The sequence below is a fragment of the Pelodiscus sinensis genome, chromosome 15 (genome assembly GCF_049634645.1).
Source record: "Pelodiscus sinensis isolate JC-2024 chromosome 15, ASM4963464v1, whole genome shotgun sequence".
NCBI classification, from domain to species: domain Eukaryota; kingdom Metazoa; phylum Chordata; order Testudines; family Trionychidae; genus Pelodiscus; species Pelodiscus sinensis.
The window spans coordinates 9,121,969-9,142,481 of record NC_134725.1 but is presented as its reverse complement, the minus strand read 5'-3'; the positions used below and the strand labels follow the sequence as shown (position 1 = coordinate 9,142,481).

The window sequence follows — 20,513 nt, the reverse complement described above, 5'->3', positions numbered from 1 at the left end:
TCTCCGTAGAGACTGTCAAAAATTGCCAATGCCGACTATATTTCAAGTCGTCATGGCGGGGTATTGGGAAAAGTTTTCAATTAGCAATAATCGCGCCTCGGATTAACCTCATTGGCTACGATACTGCCACTGCGCAAAGCTAACTAGAACTTCTCCGGCGCCGTAACCCTTTGCCAGGCCACGGTCTCTTCGCTTAGGGAGAAGTCCGATAGCCCGTGACGGAAAGCCGGGTACGAAGTACCCTGAGGGGCACTGCCCCGAGCACCTCGGCAGCCCAGCCAAATCGAGCAGGCTAGCGGGGTTCGCCGCTTTTCCGCCGCTCAAAACTGTCAGATCGCCGCAAAGGCCTTTGGGAGTCGATATGCAAATGTAGAACTTACGTCACCAGGCTGGAGACTTGCGAAGGCGCGTTGAGCAGCGCTGAGCCCGCTGCCGGGGGCGCAGAAAATGGCGGAGGCAGGAGCCGGGATGAGCCGCTTGGTGGCCGGACAGCTCGTGGGGCCGGGCCTCGCTCCGTCCTGCTGGGAGACACGAGGCTGGGGGGCTGTTACCCGGGCCGGGGATGCGGGACTGGGGAGGGGGCTGTTACCCGGGCCGGGGATGCGGGACTGGGGGGGGGCTGTTACCCGGGCCGGGGATGCGGGACTGGGGGGGGGCTGTTACCCGGGCCGGAGATGCGGGACTGGGGAGGGGGCTGTTACCCGGGCCGGGGATGCGGGACTGGGGGGGGGCTGTTACCCGGGCCGGGGATGCGGGACTGGGGGGGGGCTGTTACCCGGGCCGGGGATGCGGGACTGGGGGGGGCTGTTACCCGGGCCGGGGATGCGGGACTGGGGGGGGGGCTGTTACCCGGGCCGGGGATGCGGGGTTGGGGGGGGGGCTGTTACCCGGGCCGGGGATGCGGGGTTGGGGGGGGGCTGTTACCCGGGCCGGGGATGCGGGACTGGGGGGGGGGGCTGTTACCCGGGCTGGGGATGCGGGACTGGGGGGGGGCTGTTACCCGGGCCGGGGATGCGGGACTGGGGGGGGGCTGTTACCCGGGCCGGAGATGCGGGACTGGGGAGGGGGCTGTTACCCGGGCCGGGGATGCGGGACTGGGGGGGGGGCTGTTACCCGGGCCGGGGATGCGGGACTGGGGGGGGGCTGTTACCCGGGCCGGAGATGCGGGACTGGGGGGGGGGGGCTGTTACCCGGGCCGGGGATGCGGGACTGGGGGGGGGGGCTGTTACCCGGGCCGGGGATGCGGGACTGGGGGGGGGCTGTTACCCGGGCCGGAGATGCGGGACTGGGGGGGGGGCTGTTACCCGGGCCGGGGATGCGGGACTGGGGGGGGGGGCTGTTACCCGGGCCGGGGATGCGGGACTGGGGGGGGGGGCTGTTACCCGGGCCGGGGATGCGGGACTGGGGGGGGGCTGTTACCCGGGCCGGAGATGCGGGACTGGGGGGGGGCTGTTACCCGGGCCGGGGATGCGGGACTGGGGGGGGGCTGTTACCCGGGCCGGGGATGCGGGACTGGGGGGGGGGGCTGTTACCCGGGCCGGGGATGCGGGACTGGGGAGGGGCTGTTACCCGGGCCGGGGATGCGGGACTGGGGAGGGGCTGTTACCCGGGCCGGGGATGCGGGACTGGGGGGGGGCTGTTACCCGGGCCGGGGATGCGGGACTGGGGGGGGGCTGTTACCCGGGCCGGGGATGCGGGACTGGGGGGGGGCTGTTACCCGGGCCGGGGATGCGGGACTGGGGGGGGGGGCTGTTACCCGGGCCGGGGATGCGGGACTGGGGGGGGGGGCTGTTACCCGGGCCGGGGATGCGGGACTGGGGAGGGGCTGTTACCCGGGCCGGGGATGCGGGGTTGGGGGGGGGGCTGTTACCCGGGCCGGGGATGCGGGGTTGGGGGGGGGCTGTTACCCGGGCCGGGGATGCGGGACTGGGGGGGGGGGCTGTTACCCGGGCCGGGGATGCGGGACTGGGGAGGGGCTGTTACCCGGGCCGGGGATGCGGGACTGGGGGGGGGCTGTTACCCGGGCCGGGGATGCGGGACTGGGGGGGGGCTGTTACCCGGGCCGGGGATGCGGGACTGGGGGGGGGCTGTTACCCGGGCCGGGGATGCGGGACTGGGGAGGGGCTGTTACCCGGGCCGGGGATGCGGGGTTGGGGGGGGGCTGTTACCCGGGCCGGGGATGCGGGACTGGGGGGGGGCTGTTACCCGGGCCGGGGATGCGGGACTGGGGGGGGGCTGTTACCCGGGCCGGGGATGCGGGACTGGGGGGGGGCTGTTACCCGGGCCGGGGATGCGGGACTGGGGAGGGGCTGTTACCCGGGCCGGGGATGCGGGACTGGGGAGGGGCTGTTACCCGGGCCGGGGATGCGGGACTGGGGAGGGGCTGTTACCCGGGCCGGGGATGCGGGACTGGGGGGGGGCTGTTACCCGGGCCGGGGATGCGGGACTGGGGGGGGGCTGTTACCCGGGCCGGGGATGCGGGACTGGGGAGGGGCTGTTACCCGGGCCGGGGATGCGGGACTGGGGGGGGGCTGTTACCCGGGCCGGGGATGCGGGACTGGGGGGGGGATGCGGGACTGGAGGGGGGCTGTTACCCGGGCCGGGGATGCGGGACTGGGGAGGGGCTGTTACCCGGGCCGGGGATGCGGGACTGGGGAGGGGCTGTTACCCGGGCCGGGGATGCGGGACTGGGGGGGGGCTGTTACCCGGGCCAGGGATGCGGGACTGGGGGGGGGCTGTTACCCGAGCCGGGGATGCGGGGTTGGGGAGGGGCTGTTACCCGGGCCGGGGATGTGGGGTTCGGGGGGCTGTTACCCAGGCTGGGGATGCGGGGTTGGGGGGACTGTTACCCAGGCACCGATTCCCCATGCGGGGAGTGGATGGCTGCCCCGGGGGCACAGCACCAGCAGTCTGCCGGGGCCAGCCTGAGAAGAGGATCTGGAGCGAAATGCCCAGTACAGCCCCTGCGGCCGCCTCACTTGGGATGGGCAGGACTTGTCCCAAAGAGCAGCAAAAACAGCAGCGCCAAAGCTCACCAGCTACGGAGCGCGAGCGTCATCTAGTGCTGGCTGCAGGTAGAAAAGCCCATCTGCCACCTCACTGCAGTCTGGGGTTATAACAAGCAACTCTGCCTGACATGGACTGCCCAAAACTGCCTACGCCATTGCAAACCCACATGGTTGGGTATGGGGAACAGTTTCTTCCCAGCACTAATTACAGCTCAGAATTATTGCATTGATCATCATACTACCAGCCTGCGAAGCTAACCTAGGCTCCCCACATTTATCTGCCACTGAAATCTCATCTCTCTTCCAGTTTACAGGCGATTTCACTAGCACACTTCAATGCCATGAAAGCTTTTCTCCCTCATCTTAATGTAAACCCACCTTGATTACAATTAAATCACAAGATACTGCACACGCTTTCACTTTTCCTAGTTTTATTACCCATTCAAAGACAAGAAGAGATACTGAAGCATTCTGGGGTTTTGATGCTACTTAATTAATTGTATTGACACTATTACATGCTGAAGGGAAAAAAGCTTAGCCTATTAAGCTAGTCTACACTCCAGCACTATTTAAATAGTTCTGCATCTTTTGAGTGAGCCCATTAAAATCACGGGGAGCTGAAATTATTTGAGACTAATGGGCAGAAGTCACAGTCTAGAAGTGAATGGCAGTTGATGGTGACGGAGTGCCAGCAGGCAGTGGAGAGATGCCGTGATGGCACAAAGAGTGGCCAGCAGGATGGTGTTAGAGGTGTAATGAGTGGCCAGCGGGGTGGCAGCAGAGAGCAGGCAGAGGGTGAGTGACCAGCAAAGTGAGTAAGATGTTTCTTTACCGGCCCCCACTCAGGATGGGAGATGAAATCTGTGGTTGCATCTCTGAATTCTGGGTCTGCCCTGACCAAGGGCAGCAACTGTGAGTAGGGTACAGAGAAGGGCGAGTGGGGAATGTGAAGGGAATATTTACATTTCTGGAGTCAAGAACCTGAAAGGAAAAGGACACTGCCCTTCTTTTTACTAAACGTTTCTATTCTACACTCAGGCTATGTCTACATTGCAAGCTTTTTGCACAAGAAGGCTATGTCTACACTGGTGTGATCTTGCACCAGAGATATGCAAATGAGGCTACGCATGGAATATCGACGAGCCTCATTTGCATATCTAATGAGCCACCATTTTTGCAGAAGAGGCGCTTGCGCCAGAAGGAGCTGTCTACACTGTCCCTTCTTGTGCAAGAAAAACCCTCTTGCGCAACGCCACTAAGCTGATTATTTTCAGGAATAACAGCATTGCACAAGAGGGTTTTTCTTGCGCAAGAAGGAGCAGTGTAGACAGCTCCTTCTGGCACAAGAGCCTCTTCTGCAAAAATGGTGGCTCATTAGATATCCAAATGAGGCTTGGAAATATTCCACGCTTAACCTCATTTGCATATCTCTGGCACAAGATCGCGCCAGTGTAGACATAGCCAAACTGTTTTACGCAAGAGTTCTTATGCAAAAGGTCATCCACAAGAGCACATCCACGCTTCCATGTGCTTTTGCGCAAGAGATGTGCAGTGTGGATGCTCTCTTGCGCAAGAAACCCCTGTTGCCTAACTATACTGCCTTCTTGTGGAAGAGCTCTTGCACAAGAGAGCTTATTCCTCATGGGGAGAGGAATAACTCTTGTGCAAGAAACCCTGCTTTCTGATGCTGTACTGTAAATTTACTTGTGCAAGAACGTGCGTGCAGTGTAGACGCTCTGCAAGTTTTTGCGCAACAGCAGAAGCCTGCAGTGTAGACCTAGCCTCAGACTCTGTACTTGTGAGTTGGGAAGCATTGCCTCTCAGAGGTGCCAGGGGTGGTGTCTGAATTTCTCATATTACTGGGTTGAGCCTCCTGCCAGCTCTGTGATAGATGTATAGAGAGGAACCCCTAGATATTGAACCTGGCCCTGGTGGCTCCTGCTGGTTTCACCTGATTGCCCTTATGTGTTCAGGGGTCAGTCATACTCTCTGAAGCAAGTGAACACAGGATTCACTTTAGGAATTAGGCTAATCTGCACTTCCCCGCTGTGGAGAATAAGCAGCCCCAAAGTGCACAAAGCACCAGGAAAGGAACATGGTATTGGAAGAACTCAGACGACATCACCCAATTTTGAGACAAAGGCCAGTGTTCATTCCTGCCCTCTCAAACCAAAAACAACATAAAAAAACCACATGGAAAATTCAGAGAGCCCATAGAAAAAGAAAATAACACAAGGATGGTACATAAGAATTTTCCTCCTCATTTACTTTCTAACTGGAGTAAAAAAACCTCTGCAGAAACAACCAAATATTATTTAAAGTTCTTAAGGTACAGCACTGGGAAAAGTTTTTAACTAGCAATAACCACACCATTCTTGAACACACAGTGGCTACGTCTAGACTGGCATGATTTTCCGCAAATACTTTTAATGGAAAAGTTTTCCATTAAAAGCATTTGCGGAAAAGAGCGTCTAGATTGGCACAGACGCTTTTCTGCAAAAGCACTTTTTGCGGAAAAGCGTCTGTGCCAATCTAGACATGGTTTTGAGCAAGAAGGCCCCGATCGCCATTTTTGCCATCGGGCCTTTTTTGCGCAAAACAGTTTTCAGCTGTCTACACTGGACCTTTTGCGCAAAAGCATTTCCGGAAAAGGGCTTTTGCCCGAATGGGAGCAGCATAGTATTTGCGCAAGACGCTCTGATTTCAAACAGTAGAAAGTCAGTGCTTTTGCGCAAAATCAAGCGGCCAGTGTAGACAGCTGGAAAGTTTTTCCGCAAAAGCAGCCACTTTTGCGGAAAAACTTGCCAGTCTAGACACAGCAGCTGCGTCTAGACTGGCAAGTTTTTCCGCAAAAGCAGGAAACTTGCCAGCTGTCTACACTGGCCACTTGAATTTCCGCAAGAACACTGACGATCTCATGTAAGATTGTCAGTGTTCTTGCGGAAATACTATGCTGCTCCCGTTCAAGCAAAAGCCCTCTTGTGCAAATGCTTTTGCGCAAGAGGGCCAGTGTAGACAGCTGAAAACTGTTTTGAGCAAAAAAGCCCAGATCGTGAAAATGGCGATCGGGGCTTTCTTGTGTAAAAGCGCGTCTAGATTGGCACGGACGCTTTTCCACAAAAAGTGCTTTTGCGGAAAAGCGTCAGTGCCAATCTAGATGCACTTTTCCACAAATGCTTTTAATGGAAAAACTTTTCCATTAAAAGCATTTGCGGAAAATCATGCCAGTCTAGACGCAGCCAGCCAGTCTGTCTATCTGACTCTCACTCATTTGCTAACCACCCAGGTGTACAGCGTGGGGTGAACCCGACTGACTGCAGGGCATCATGGGCTTGATTAAGCTAATTAACCCATCACCCAATTTGCATTACCAACTTTCTGTCTCTTGATAGTTTCTCACATGACATGTTTCTGCAACTTTTCCCAAAGTATCTCTGCTGTCTATACAGTGCTAAATTCATTCATTGAAAAAATAATGTCAATGTTGAGGTGCTAAATTAACTGCAATAAGCTAAGTACTGCTTGACTCTGTCTTTAGTAACTTTTTTTCAGCGAGAAAGGATTATGTGACTGCAATCCCTGGTGTTTTGAAATTTTGCTCTTTCTTTCTGTGCTCACTTTCCCAACAGACATTCTTTGAATTATGGGATTTGTAGTTTTCCTTTTAGCTTTGTTTTTTTTAACTACATTTCCCAGAGGTCTCTGTTTCTGCAGCCTTTTTGTCTTCGCTGAAGGTCAGGTACTACCATACCATGAGAGGTGAAAATGCAAATAATTATAGACTTTATCTTGCTGATTTAACAAGGGATTTATTTTTTTCTTTTATTTTTCTTTTTTTTATATGCCTGTTTTATACAAACGGAGGTATGGCTAATCTGTGTGCTATACAGATCTTAGAATGGGGGGTTATCTTCAGATACTGCCCCTTTCCTGTTGTAATGTTGATCTATTTCTGTAGTGGATTAGAGACGTTTTTGTGAAATGTTAGTATTTTTTTGCAACTTTAACAGGGGGAACAAAGAACTGTACATTTAGGACTTGGCAGGAGAGTGAAATGGAAAATGATTTTTAATTATCTTGTGGACCAGAAAGCATTGAGTTTAAGAATATTTTTTCAGATGTATTTGTTTTCGTCATTAAATATTTCTCTAACTTTTGCCTTCGCCCTCCCCCTCCGGTATTTCATGTCACAAAATCTTTCTCTTTTCATCTTTCACCACATTTCTGCAAGGTATTTCCCTTCCTCTTGGTTCTTGCTACTTACTGTCATTTTCCATCTCTACCACTGCAAGCTCCCTGCCTCTCTTCTTGCTCTCGTCCAGTCTGACCAAAATGCTGCTTCGTGAACCAGTGTGGTTTCCTTATTGCTCTCCATGTCAGTCCCTCATAAAGATGATGTTAGTGGCTCGATTCTCTTCAGCTCTATTGATTTTAGGCACCTAAAATATTTGAGGATATGGGCTTGAGCACTGTGTCACTCAGGAGAGCTTCTCCTGTTGGTTTAGCTACTACTTCTTGGGGAGGTGGATTAACTACACTGAAGGGAGAGCTCTCTCCCATTGGCTTAGAGTGCAGCTGTGCAGTGATGTGCCCTTCGTCTGTTTTCAAAAGTGGTTTCTCTAGTTAGGAAGAGATTTCCAAAGGGGTATTGGGATTGCTCAGCCGAGCCCCTACATGGCCCATTGCCTTGTGGAATTTTCAGCCCTGAGCTTAGGCAGCTGTGTTGCCCACGCTCCCTAGATTAGAGGTTGGAGATTGTTAAACACTGTGACGCAGTGGCGGTTGTATTCGCTCTGCTTGCATTGTGATGCTGCATGGGATTCCTGCTGTTGTAACCTGTGTGCGTGCCTCAGTTTCCCTAGGCATTGCACTAGAACCTAGTGGGGGATGGGAATGGTGGGTGTGGCTCTCACTGAGGGGGAGGCTGCCTCATCTTAGCATGTACACAACAGTTCATGCTGGCCAGTAACCTGCACCTGGGTGCGGAGAGCATCTAGGTGACCTTTTGCTTAGGAGGGGAAGAAGGGTGGCAGAGGGGGAGAGGTAGGTGCCCAAGCCTGAGTGGGGCAATGCTTTAATACCTTGAAAAATATGGGCCAAACTCTTCAGATATGGGTGCCTAAGTGGTCAGATTTTCAGTGATGTTGGGCAGCTGCAGTTTCCATTGGCTGTCACTAGTGCTCTGCAACTAGGGTAGCCAGATGATTGAAACAAAAATACCGATACCTCCCCCCAGCAAAAAAAATAACATTGGGAAAAAGTTCTGTTGAAGGGGAAAAAAGGGGGGGGGAGAGAGACCAAAGGTGTTGAGGGAAAAAAAAAAAGGACTCCAAGACTTATTAAGCAAAATAAAATAAAATAAAACAGCATTAAATCAGCATGTCCCCTTTAAGAGTGAGTGCAGGGATAGGAACAGGGGAGTCGTTGAGCACTAAGACCCAGGGGAAATGCTTCCCCTTGGTCTGCAGCCATTTTGTGCCAGTAGCCTTGCAGAACCAGGTAAGCATGGGGGCGGGGGCAGCGGGTGTTGGAAGTGAGGGGGGGCGCTGATTGTTTGTAGGGTTGCCAGGTGCCTGGCATTTTCGCCTCCTGGCTGGGGAAAAAATCAGAAAATACTGGACATTTTAGGTGTCCGGTATTCTCTGAATTTTTTTACCAAACAGGAGGCGAAAATACCAGACTGTCTGGGTGAATACTAGACACCTGGCAACCCTATACCGCTACTACCTTTACAAATCAGGCTTTTCGTTTTCAGCTCCCAGACTGGCTCGAGCTGATATATTAGGGCTACATCTACACTGGCATGGTTTTCCGAAAATGCTTTTAACAGAAAAGTTTTCAGTTAAAAGCATTTTCGGAAAAGCACGTCTAGATTGGCAGGATGCTTTTCTGCAAAAGCACTTTTTGCGGAAAAGCGTTCATGGCCAATCTAGATGCGATTTTCTGCAAAAAAGCTCCCATCGCCATTTTCGCCATCGGGGCTTTTTTGCGGAAAACACTATTGTGCTGTCTACACTGGCCCTTTTGCGCAAAAGTCTTTTGCCCAAACGGGAGCAGCATAGTATTTCCGGAAAAGCACTGACAATCTTACATGAGATCATCAGTGCTTTTCTGGAAATTCAAGTGGCCAGTGTAGACAACTGGCAAGCTTTTCCACAAAATCATCTGCTTTTGCGGAAAAACTTGCCAGTCTAGACACAGCCTAGGTGTTTAGTGAGAATTACAAATTCTCTTCCTGTTTTCTCTCCTCTTGTCTGCAAAGATCTCCAGGTAGTTCATTCCCTCCATTGTTGTTTTTTTTAATCACTTTATACACAGGAAAATTAGAGAGTGAACAAAAAAAATCTCCTGAAAATAGGGTGAACAAATATCTCTCCTTATGCTTTCCTTCCCTTTGACTCTTTTCCAAGCCAATTGATAAAGCAATCAGTGCTTCTCCTATCCACCAATCAGTTCTCCTACCAATTTGTATTGCTCTCTCTCCAAAATCCATTCTCCCCTCCCCCTGTCATTTAATACTGCTCCCCTCTCTTTGTGGGCCACTCTGCTGCCTCCTCTTTGCTCCTCAACTGCTTTCATCTCCCAGCTACTCCTCCTTAGCTGGGTCCCTCTGTTCCTGACTCCCTCCAAACCCTGGTAAGAGAGCAGCAGCTCAGAGGCACACAAAACCCTGCTTCCCTGCCATTAGAGAAGCCACAGAGATAGTCCCCATTCCTGCCTCCTCTTCTTGCTCGTTCTGAGGGGGGTGGTGCCCAATATGGCAGCTGGCTTGGGAGGCAGCCTTGATTGCAAACTCACCCACCAATTCCAGACCCTGTAACAGCCAGAGGCCCCACCCTCTACTTCCCCAAAGGGTGGGATGCTGAAGGAATCTCTGCCAGCAGGACCTCGGTCCTGGAAGCAGGGAGACAACAGGGTGAGTCATCCGTGCCTTCCCTTCATCAAAGGCCAACACGAGGAGGGGGCGCCATCTGTGGGGAGGGGTTCTCCAAATTTGCCCACTTGCAAGGGGGAACTGCCTGTCAGCCGAGGAGTAAGTATGAGACCTGTGACTAGGGCACAGGGCTGGGAGTCAGAAATTCTGGCCTTTATTCCCATCTCTGCCACTGACTGGCTGCATGACCATGGGAAAGTCACTTCACCTCTCCATGCCTCGGTTTCCCTAGCTTGAAAAGATGGCTGATAATGCTTTTCTAACAGAAGCTATTTAATAATTTAACATGTCCAAAGTGATTTGGGATTGTTGACTAGAAGGCAGAAGAGAAGGAGGAAGTATAATTATCTGCATCATGAATTTCTCACAGTAGTCCGCAAAAACGGAGCTTTGTAGTTAAGGAATACCTCTGTGTTTTAAACTGCCATCTCTTTATCTTTTTGGATCCTAGATGAGCACATACTATGTTCTGAAGGTGCCAGAAGGTTGCAGAGTCCTCAGGCTCTATCATTACAGATCTCATTCTACGGCCATGGCCTCTCCAAACCTGGCTTTTGTGCCAGCCAGCCTGCCTCCAGCTGCTGTGGAGGTGGAAGCACTTCAGCGTTTCGTGTCTCATTCCCAGAGGCTGTTGGTAATGACTGGTGCCGGAATCTCCACGGAATCAGGGATCCCAGACTACCGCTCCGAAGGGGTAGGGCTTTACGCCAGGACAGACAGGCGACCTATCCAGCATGCTGAGTTTGTTCGCAGTGCCAGTGCCCGCCAGCGATACTGGGCAAGGAACTTTGTAGGCTGGACCCAGTTCTCCTCTCACCAGCCTAATGCAGCACACCTGGCCCTAAGAAACTGGGAAAAGCTGGGAAAGCTGCACTGGCTGGTGACCCAGAATGTGGATGCGCTGCATACGAAGGCCGGGAGTCAGCGGATGACGGAATTGCATGGCTGCACACACAGGTACTCCACGGGGTTAGGGAAAAGATGGTGCCATCACATGGGTGGGAGGGTGGCTTATGGGTGGGAAGTGGCATTATGGGGGGCACAAAGGAGGCTGTAAGGATGTCAGGTTACTACATGGGTGGGACAACACAAAGGTGCTGCTTGCCTGTGGGGGAGGTGAGGACCGAATTGCCATGCTATGGCAGGAGGGTGGCTAATCCACAGATGCCGGTAGGGGTAGAACGTCTTATGACCGGGTGCTCCCGTGTTTCACACACCTTTGGTGCGGCTCTATGTGGCTCCTTTCCCTTTCAGTTTGTTATAATTAGGGTCTTCTCCTTTTTTGCCTCATCTAGACTCCTCTGAGCAAGGGCATGAAGGGGAACAGGGACCCTAAGTATGTGGGGAAGGTTAAAAAGGCTGAAATCAGTGTCTTGTGTTGGAAGCACAAAAGGTGGGCTTGTTTAGAGAGAAAGGGCATATTCTACATATACAGCATCACTGCAGTGCAGCCACTTCAAGGGAGGGGAGTTGCATTCTGCACTGTAGATGGACATGGAGGGGGAATTTTCGCCCAGGCCATTTGCTAAATGATACCAAGGCACTTTAATGTCTGCATGGAGCAGATGGGACCACAGCATTTGAAGGCCCTGTAGGAAAGAGCTGCTCACACAGCAAACAGCATGGCAGCTAGCTTATATCTGCCTTGGAAGAATGCTGCGCTGAGCTAACTCTGCTGGAAGCTGGGTAATGGTTAACAGGGGTCCAGGAGCTGCCACCCCTATCTGTGGCCCACCGTGTGTGAGCTGGCAGCCCTGAACGGTGCCGGCAGAGCTGGCAGCCCTGCAAGGGCCTGGGAGCCAGAAGCCCCACAGGCTAGGAGGTATTTCAGCTGGATTAGAGCGGTCCCCAACCCAGGATCCCACTTAATTGTTTACTGGTTAAACCTAATCTTAAACTGGTCAATTGGTTCAGTGGGGATTTTACACTCTTAGTGCAGACCCCTTGGGATATCTTAGATATACTTTGTGGACCCCCAGGATTGCCCCAGCCACAGGTTGAAAACAGCTGCTTCAGGTCACCTAGTTTTTAGCACCCATTTGCGCTGTTTCCTTCAGGGGGATAGCTAAACACAGATCATTTAAGCACATGTTTCTATCATTCTTCTGGTCTTAGAAGGCCAAACCTGCTCCACGTGGCGTGATTAGATAACATTCTCTGACCTGTATTATGTAGAAGGGTAGATTAGATGATCACAAATGATCCCTCTGACCTTAAAATCTTTGCATCAATGAATCCCAGTGGAGAAGGGGCTCTTTGAAAGACCATGAATTGTGTTTCAGGGTTCTCTGCCTCGGCTGTGGAGAGCAAACCCCCCGCTCTGAGCTTCAGAAGCACTTTGAAGCGCTGAATCCCACCTGGAGAGCTGAAGCACATGGTATGGCACCTGATGGGGATGTCTTCCTCACAGATGAGCAGGTGCGTAATTTCCGTGTCCCAGCTTGCAGCAGATGTGGTGGGATCCTGAAGCCAGATGTGACGTTCTTTGGAGATACAGTGAGCCGAGAGAAAGTGGATTTTGTGCACCGGCGCCTGGCTGAAGCAGATTCCATGCTGGTGGCAGGATCCTCTTTGCAGGTAACTGCTCATCTTCCCTGCCTGTATTCATATATTTCAAGGCTACTGTCTCTGCAGTGGTGCCTGTGGCCGCCAGCTCTCTTATCTGAATCCAGTCTCCAGGGCTTCTTAGTATTTTGTTCAACTCTCTTTATAATCTGGCTTCACAGCCATTTAGGTGGGGTATCTATAATGTGCTTCCTTTTCTCTCCACTGCCAGTCTGCTGCGCCATTTGCCAGATACTGCACTGATGTGCTTCTGCTATCCCAGCTGTATAGCCCTATTATCTGTCTGACTTTTTGATTTGCTCTTCAAAGATCTTAGACCCACCTTTTCTTGCCCAACCCTTTTGTCTTTAGCACCGTAGTAAGCCCAATGTGAAATATCAGGAAGTTATAGGACCCTTAAGTGCTGCAAAATCCCTCTTCACCCCTTCAGGTTTTTCTTTGAGTTTTCTAACATAGTCCTCTCATAGCCTAGTGTTATGGGAATGGCAACCTGAGCTAACTTTGTTTCTAATGTGGAGAGGCTTATACCTTCCCAGACTGGCAGGAAGCAGATTCGCATTGAGCATGCTGTGAACATAAGAACATAAGAACGGCCGTACTGGGTCAGACCAAAGGTCCATCTAGCCCAGTATCCTGTCTACCGACAGTGGCCAACACCAGGTACCCCAGAGAGGGTTGACCGAAGACAATGATTAAGCGATTTGTCTCCTGCCATCCCTCTCCAGCCTCTGACAAACAGAGGCCAAGGACACCATTTTATCCCCTGGCTAATAGCCTTTTATGGACCTAACCTCCATGAATTTATCCAGCTTCTCTTTAAACTCTATTATACTCCTAGCCTTCACAGCCTCCTCTGGCAAGGAGTTCCACAGGTTGACAACACGCTGTGTGAAGAAGAACTTCCTTTTATTAGTTTTAAACCTGCTACCCATTAATTTCATTTGGTGTCCTCTAGTTCTTCTATTATGGGAACTAATAAATAACTTTTCTTTATCAGCCCTCTCCACACCACTCATGATTTTATATACCTCTATCATATCCCCCCTCAGTCTCCTCTTTTCTAAACTGAAAAGTCCCAGTCTCTTTAGCCTCTCCTCATATGGGACCCGTTCCAAACCCCTAATCATTTTAGTTGCCCTTTTCTGAACCCTTTCCAAGGCCAAAATATCTTTTTTGAGGTGAGGAGACCACATCTGTACACAGTATTCAAGATGTGGGCGTACCATAGTTTTATACAGGGGCAGTAAGATGTTCTGTGTCTTATTTTCTATCCCTTTCCTAATAATTCCGAGCATCCTATTTGCCTTTTTGACCGCCGCTGCACACTGTGTGGAAGTTTTCAGAGAACTGTCCATGATAACTCCAAGATCTCTTTCCTGATTTGTCGTAGCCAAATTAGCCCCCATCATACTGTACGTATAGTTGGGGTTATTTTTCCCGATGTGCATTACTTTACACTTATCCACATTAAATTTCATTTGCCATTTTGTTGCCCAATCACTGAGTTTGGTGAGATCTTCTTGGAGTCCCTCACAGTCTGCTTCTGTCTTGACTATCCTAAACAGTTTGGTATCATCTGCAAACTTTACTACGTCACTGCTTACCCCTTTCTCCAGATCATTTATGAATAAGTTGAAAAGGATTGGTTCCAGGACTGACCCTTGGGGGACATCACTAGTTACCCCTCTCCAATCTGAAAATTTACCATTTATTCCTACCCTTTGTTTCCTGTCTTTTAGCCAGTTCTCAATCCAAGAAAGGACCTTCCATCTTATCCCATGGCCATGTAATTTACACAAGAGCCTTTGGTGAGGGACCTTGTCAAAGGCTTTCTGAAAATCCAACTATACTATATCTACTGGATCCCCCTTGTCCGCATGTTTGTTAACCCCTTCAAAGAACTCTAATAGATTAGTAAGACAGGATTTCCCTTTACAGAAACCATGTTGACTTTTGTCCAACAAATTATGTTCTTCTACATGCTTCACAATTTTATTCTTTACTATTGTTTCGACTAATTTGCCCGGTACTGACGTTAGACTTACCGGTCTGTAATTGCCAGGATCGCCTCTAGAGCCCTTTTTAAATATTGGTGTCACGTTGGCTACCTTCCAGTCATTAGGTATGGAAGCCGATTTAAAGGATAGGTTACAAACTACAGATAATAGCTCAGCAATTTCCCCTTTAAGTTCTTTTAGAACCCTTGGATGAATGCCATCCGGTCCCGGAGATTTGTTAACATTAAGTTTTTCTATTTGTTCCAAAACCTCCTCTAATGACACTTCAATCCGGGACAGTTCCTCAGATTCATCACCCACAAAGGACGGTGCAGATTCAGGAATCTCCCCAACATCCTCAGCCGTGAAGACTGAAGCAAAGAAATCATTTAGTTTCTCCGCAATGGCTTTATCATCCTTGATTGCTCCTTTTATAGCTCGATCATCTAGGGGACCCACAGGTGTTTTAGCAGGCTTCCTGCTTCTAATGTACTTAAAAAACATTTTGTTATTTCTTTTTGAGTTTTTGGCTAGCTGTTCCTCAAAATCTTTTTTTTGCTTTTCTTATTACATTTTTACACTTGATTTGACAGTGTTTATGTTCCTTTCTATTTATCTCACTAGGACTGGACTTCCAATTCTTAAAAGATACCTTTTTGTCCCTCACTGCTTCTTTTACATGGTGGTTAAGCCACGGTGACTCTTTTTTAGGTCTCTTGCTATGTTTTTTAATTTGAGGTATACATTTAAGTTGGGCCTCTATTATGGTGTCTTTAAAAAGTTTCCATGCAGCCTTCAGGGATTTGGCTCTAGTCACTGTGCCTTTTAATTTCTGTTTAACAAACCTCCTCATTTTTGTGTAATTCCCCTTTTTGAAATTAAATGCCAGGGTGCTGGACTGCTGAGGTGTTCTTCCCACCACAGAAATGTTGAATGTTATTATATTATGGTCACTATTCCCAAGCGGTCCTGTAACGGTTATATCCTGGACCTGATCCTGCGCTCCACTCAGGACTAAATCGAGAATTGCCTCTCCCCTTGTGGGTTCCTGCACTAACTGCTCCAAGAAGCAGTCATTTAAGCCATTGAGAAATTTTATCTCTGCTTCTCTTCCTGAGGTGACATGTATCCAGTCAATATGGGGGTAATTAAAATCCTGTGCCTGAAAAGAAGAGTGTTGCAAGTTAATTCCCCTGGGAACACATCTGGGAGACAGTTAGTATAAAAGCTACTTTACAGACTAAAGAAACACTGTAAAATGCTAACATATGTCTCAAGTGAAATTAGTTCAAGGGCGGATATAAGTGGGGCTATGTCTACACTATGAGGTTTTTCCAGGATACCAAAAAACTCCACCGCATCCAGGAACATGTCTGCTCTTACATTTTTTTTTTTTTTTTTTTTTTTGCGGAAGAGCAGACGCGCTCTTTTGGAAGCCTTGTCTTCCTTCCATGAGGAAGAAAAGCTCTTCCGAAAGAGGAGGTTATTCCAAAATTTGGCCCAGTGTAAAACGGACCAAATTTCAGAAAAGCCTCTTCCGAAAAAGCTATCAGAAAAAGGTATGCAAATTGCAAAGCGCAATTTGCGTACCTTTTTCCGATAGATCAGTGTAGTCTAGCCATAGCCTGGGTAAGGCCAAGGCTGTTGAGTTCCAAAATCCTCACCTCAGTAAGAGAACACCAGGGGCCAACTATTGCTTGAGCCTGAAGTGAAGTCATAATCTTGTCTCTGGAAGCAATCAAGCTATGGGGTGTTTATCCCCATACTTTACCGGCAGGATCAAAGGGGGAGAGCAGATAGGCCATGAAGGTGGAAGCACATAAGCAAGACCCTATAACTAGCTAAGACAAGGAAAGTCACAAAAACAGTAAAGGGGAATATTTTCCACAATATTGAAAATCCCCATTTAGGAGTTAGCAGCTGCTCCTATCCTCTGCAGGTTTGAAGAAAGGCTCTAGAGCTTGAATGAAGAGCAGTTTGTACAGCATTCTTCTGTGTAGTCTGTATCTGCAAATACCCCAGAGGAAACAGTCATGTCCCACCTTTGGGCAATGGCCTCCGCAGACTGGAACTTTCTGTAGCTCTTCTTCTGGCCAGGCTCCTCAGCACTTTGTCCCTTCGAATCCCTGCAGGTGTACTCTGGTTACAGGTTTGCACTTGCTGCTCATGAAAAGAAGCTGCCAATTGTGATCATTAATATTGGGCCCACAAGATCAGATCATTTTGCATCCATGAAAGTGAATTCTCGGTGTGGGGAGCTGCTGCCTTTAATTGTCCCACGGTGACCCAACTGCTAGTGTCAGTGAGCTAGGCACTGCACCCATCCAAGGTAAGTACCCTGTTCATAGTGAGTCAACTCCCCAGCCTTACCTGTGACATGCTGAAATGTGATTGTCAGTCACACCCACTGAGCAGTAGCAGGTGTTTGTACACCATCAAATGCTGAGCACATCTGGCTGGATAGGGACTGAGATCAGCTGACCAAAAAGCCATCCCAGAAACAGGTGGTTAAACACTGGAATAAATTGCCCAGGGAGGTTGTGGATATTTAAGAGCAGTTTAGATAGAGTCTATCGGAATGATCTAGACCTTTGGTCACCAACTGGTCGATCACGATCAACCAGTCGATCACGAGGGCTCGACCAGTCAATCGCGAGGCGTTCGCCCCCCCCCCCACTCCCGAGAAGCCCCACTACTTACCTCCAGCGAAAATGGAGGTAGTGCCTGCTTCTTGCAGGGTAGATGGCTGTGTGCCACTTCCAGGGGTTCCAGAAGTGTGCTGGCTGCTCCCCTCCCTCAGGTCTGTGGCGTACCAGAACTTGCGGGGCGGGGGGCTTCCCTCCTCTGCGGGAAGGGGAGTTGGCCCCAGAGGAGGCATGCCTAGGGGCTTCCCTGCACCGCGGAAGGGGGGAGTTGGCCCTGGAGGAGGCATGCGTGGGGGCTTCCCTCCTCTGTGGGTGGAGGGAGTCCTGGGAGGAGGCTGGTGCAGGGCACTCCCTGCCCTCACTGGCACCCTGTCCCCTGCTGCAGAACCCTACCTCCACCCCAGCACTCTGTCCCCTGCCCCAGCACACACTAGCATCTTTCCCCAGTACCATGTCCCCAGTTCCCACCAGCATAGTCGGGGCCACATTAGTGAGGCTTGGGGGGGTTTTGGGAGGAGGTTTTGGGTTTTTTTGCATCTTTCTTGTGTCCCCAACTGACTTTTCTGTGGGTCAGTGACCCCCTGACTCAAAACAGGGTCCCTGCACTTCTCATAAATAAAGACAGTGCAGAAACTTTTTGTGTTTGACATAGTATTTTATTTAAAAATGAAGCCTGGCCAACAAACCCCCAATTGGGGCCAAGCCGCCATCTGGTCACAGCATCATAACACTGCTGCACACGCACACCCCAGACCCTAAATCTGAGCCTATCATACACTGGAACCCCCTGTCCTGAGCCCCTCACATACCCCAACCCAAATTCCTGCACCCTCACAGCGACAAGCCTGTGGCTTGCTTAGTACCTCAGCTCTCCATCTGACCCCAACACTCCCCAGCCTGGAGCCCCCTCCCGAGCCAGCGTCCTCTTCTCTACCTCCTCCTGCATCCAAATTCCCTCCCAGAGCTAGCAGCTCTCACCCCTTCCCACACCCAAATCCCTCTTTCCCACACCAGAGCCCACACATCCTGTCTCAACTCAGTGAGGGTACGGCTAGACTGCAGGAGTTTTTCCAGGATTCCAGAGAGATCCTGGAAAAACTCTTCTGCATCCAGGGATGCATTTTTTCTTCTGCGTTTTTTAGTGGAAGAGCAAACATGCTCTTTCGGTAACCCACAAGGAATAAGGGGGCTTCCAAAAGAAGGGGTTTTTCTAACATTTGGTCCAGTCTAGACAGGCCAAATGTTGGAAAAACCTCTTCCTACATAAAAATTGGAAAAAAAAGTATCAGTGTAGAGAGTGTAAGGGCTGGGGATAGCAAGTGATGGAGAGGAGGAGAACAGAGAGGGCAGGGCTTCAGGGAAAGGATGGGGCAGTAGATGGGGCTGTAGATCTTTGCTTGAGATTTAAAAAGTGATCTTGGATGTAAAAAGGTTGGAGACCACTGGTCTAGACAGTGCTTGGTCCTGCTTTGAGGGCAGGGGACTGGACTCGATGACCTCTCAAGGTCCTTCTCAGTTCTAATGTTCTATGAGTCTCTATAACTGGTCATGTGGTTGCAGCTCTGATCAATACAACCCTGATGGGACAGGCAACTTTAACTTAAATAAAGGTGCTGAGCACCCTTAACTCTTATGGACTTTTGTGGGTTTGAGAATGGTTCCAAAAATGTTAATCTTCCCCAGGAGTGGGATCAGGGGAATGTTCAGATTTTTACTCTTTAGTTTTTTGGTTTCTTTGGGTTGCAATCAGATTGTTACTTGACCAAGGCAGTTTGCAGCTGCTTTGTGAAGGCTTCCTGCTGGGTCAGATTGGCTGATCAGCACTTTGGTGAAATTTTGTGTCAGGACGTTAAAAAAATTGACTTTCCAATGCCAATTTTGCACTGTAATTTTTAATGCAAAGTTTAAATTATATGGATAATTCCTTGCAGGACTGGGCATTGATTTTTCAAGTATTAAGTTCTATTTAGGTGCTGTGGTAATTAATAATCAGTATAAAGCCATTGCTTTCCCCTTCCATTGCCAGGTACTTATTGACCCATCATCTCTTAAGAGCGGCTGTTTCAACCCAGGAAGGTAACAAAGATGAGATCTAAGGATGCTTCTTCTGGTGAGACCAGCAGAGGGCAGCAAGCCATCATCTGTTCCAGTTAGAGCCGCTTCCTGTACTGAGCCATGGTCTCCATTTACCTGGAAGCCAAGGGGTGGGAAGTATCTGGTATGAGATTCTCTCTGCTCTCCTTACAATGTACTGTGCCTCTGCTTTGCCTTCATTGCAAGGTGCTGGGACAGGTTGATGAGACTTTTGTACTTCCAAACCAAGGCACTTTTCTTACAGCTGGCAGCAGAAGAAAAGTTGGGGAATGGGAGCTTGGAGGAGAGGCTAGACAAATTGGAAGGGATGGGGAGGGGAAGGAACGAAAGAGGATTTTAGCATCTGGAGAGTCTAATGTCACAAGCAGGTAAGTGGGAACAGCATAGGACAGGCCAATGAAACAAGAATTCTGCTCTTCCAGACCTGGAAAGAACCTGTATTGGGGGGAAAAAGTTTTCAACAGAGAAGCTGAACAAGGGCACCTACTAAATACAGCTGTTTTCTAGAGAAAGATTTATTTGAGGGGCAGGTTATCAGCTGAAAATGTCCCCTCCTAGCAGGGAGAAGGCTGAGCAACTGGGCCACAGAGAGGTCCTGTACAGTTTGGCAGCCCATAATTGATACTTTTTCTATTTTTTTTTTTTTAATCATTGAGAAATTGACCGAGTTTCACTAAATCAGTGTGACCAGAGCTGCTTCTGACTAAACTAATGCCTTCTCTGGAATGCACAGTTGGGTGTAATTAAATTAAGAAATTGTTTACAAGATTTATGTGACTGCTTTGGAATTTCTTTCCTACCTATAAATCAGTCAAGTTCATGCCTGGGTCAGATTACTTTTTCCATTTCAGAAATTCAAGCTGAAATTATTAGCATTAGATGAAGCAAAAGAGTAATTAAATGACACCGAACTTGCTGTCTAAACAGACTACCCTAAAGTATTCCTGTCCTTCATTTTGTCCCACCATTAAGAAAAGTTCCACTTCTTTTAAGCAACCAGTTTCTGTTGGGCCTTTAAGACACTTTTCACTATTTAGAGAGTGATTGAGAGGCAGAAGTGAGTACTGGGTGAACATTGGGCCTTTGAGTCGACCTGCTCGCTATAATAAGCCCCTTCAGTGTTGTTCTGAGTCCTTACGATTCCATTCTGGAGGCAGATTCAAATGCTCCAGCCCCACTTGCAAGAGCAGAGTTTCCTACAGTGACCTTCCAAAGAGAATAAAAAGAAATGGAGAGGGCCAAGACTGGGGTGCTCACTTGCAGAAAGGGC

The 20,513-nt window shown here is 50.0% G+C and overlaps 1 protein-coding gene and 1 non-coding gene across 6 annotated transcripts; one reads left to right on the top strand and one right to left on the bottom strand.

Annotated features, from left to right (window-relative positions):
• Positions 1-141, bottom strand: LOC142818534 (U4 spliceosomal RNA). Its single transcript, XR_012896041.1, has one exon. It is a non-coding gene; the product is annotated as a U4 spliceosomal RNA (small nuclear RNA).
• A 6,522-nt stretch (positions 142-6,663) lies between these two features.
• On the top strand, positions 6,664-20,011 carry SIRT4 (sirtuin 4). Of its 5 annotated transcripts, none has more exons than XM_075898112.1 (5): positions 6,664-6,767; positions 10,394-10,899; positions 12,225-12,519; positions 16,637-16,833; positions 19,176-20,011. In XM_075898112.1, the coding sequence occupies exons 2-4, from the start codon at positions 10,394-10,396 to the stop codon at positions 16,787-16,789; spliced, it is 954 nt and encodes a 317-aa protein (XP_075754227.1). In that variant the 5' UTR covers positions 6,664-6,767; the 3' UTR covers positions 16,790-16,833; positions 19,176-20,011. The 5 variants fall into 5 exon arrangements, with proteins under 5 accessions (XP_075754227.1, XP_075754226.1, XP_075754225.1 ...); XM_075898111.1 differs by having other exon boundaries at positions 6,715-6,872; XM_075898110.1 differs by lacking the exon at positions 6,664-6,767 and adding an exon at positions 9,845-9,924.
• Positions 20,012-20,513: the final 502 nt, after the last annotated feature.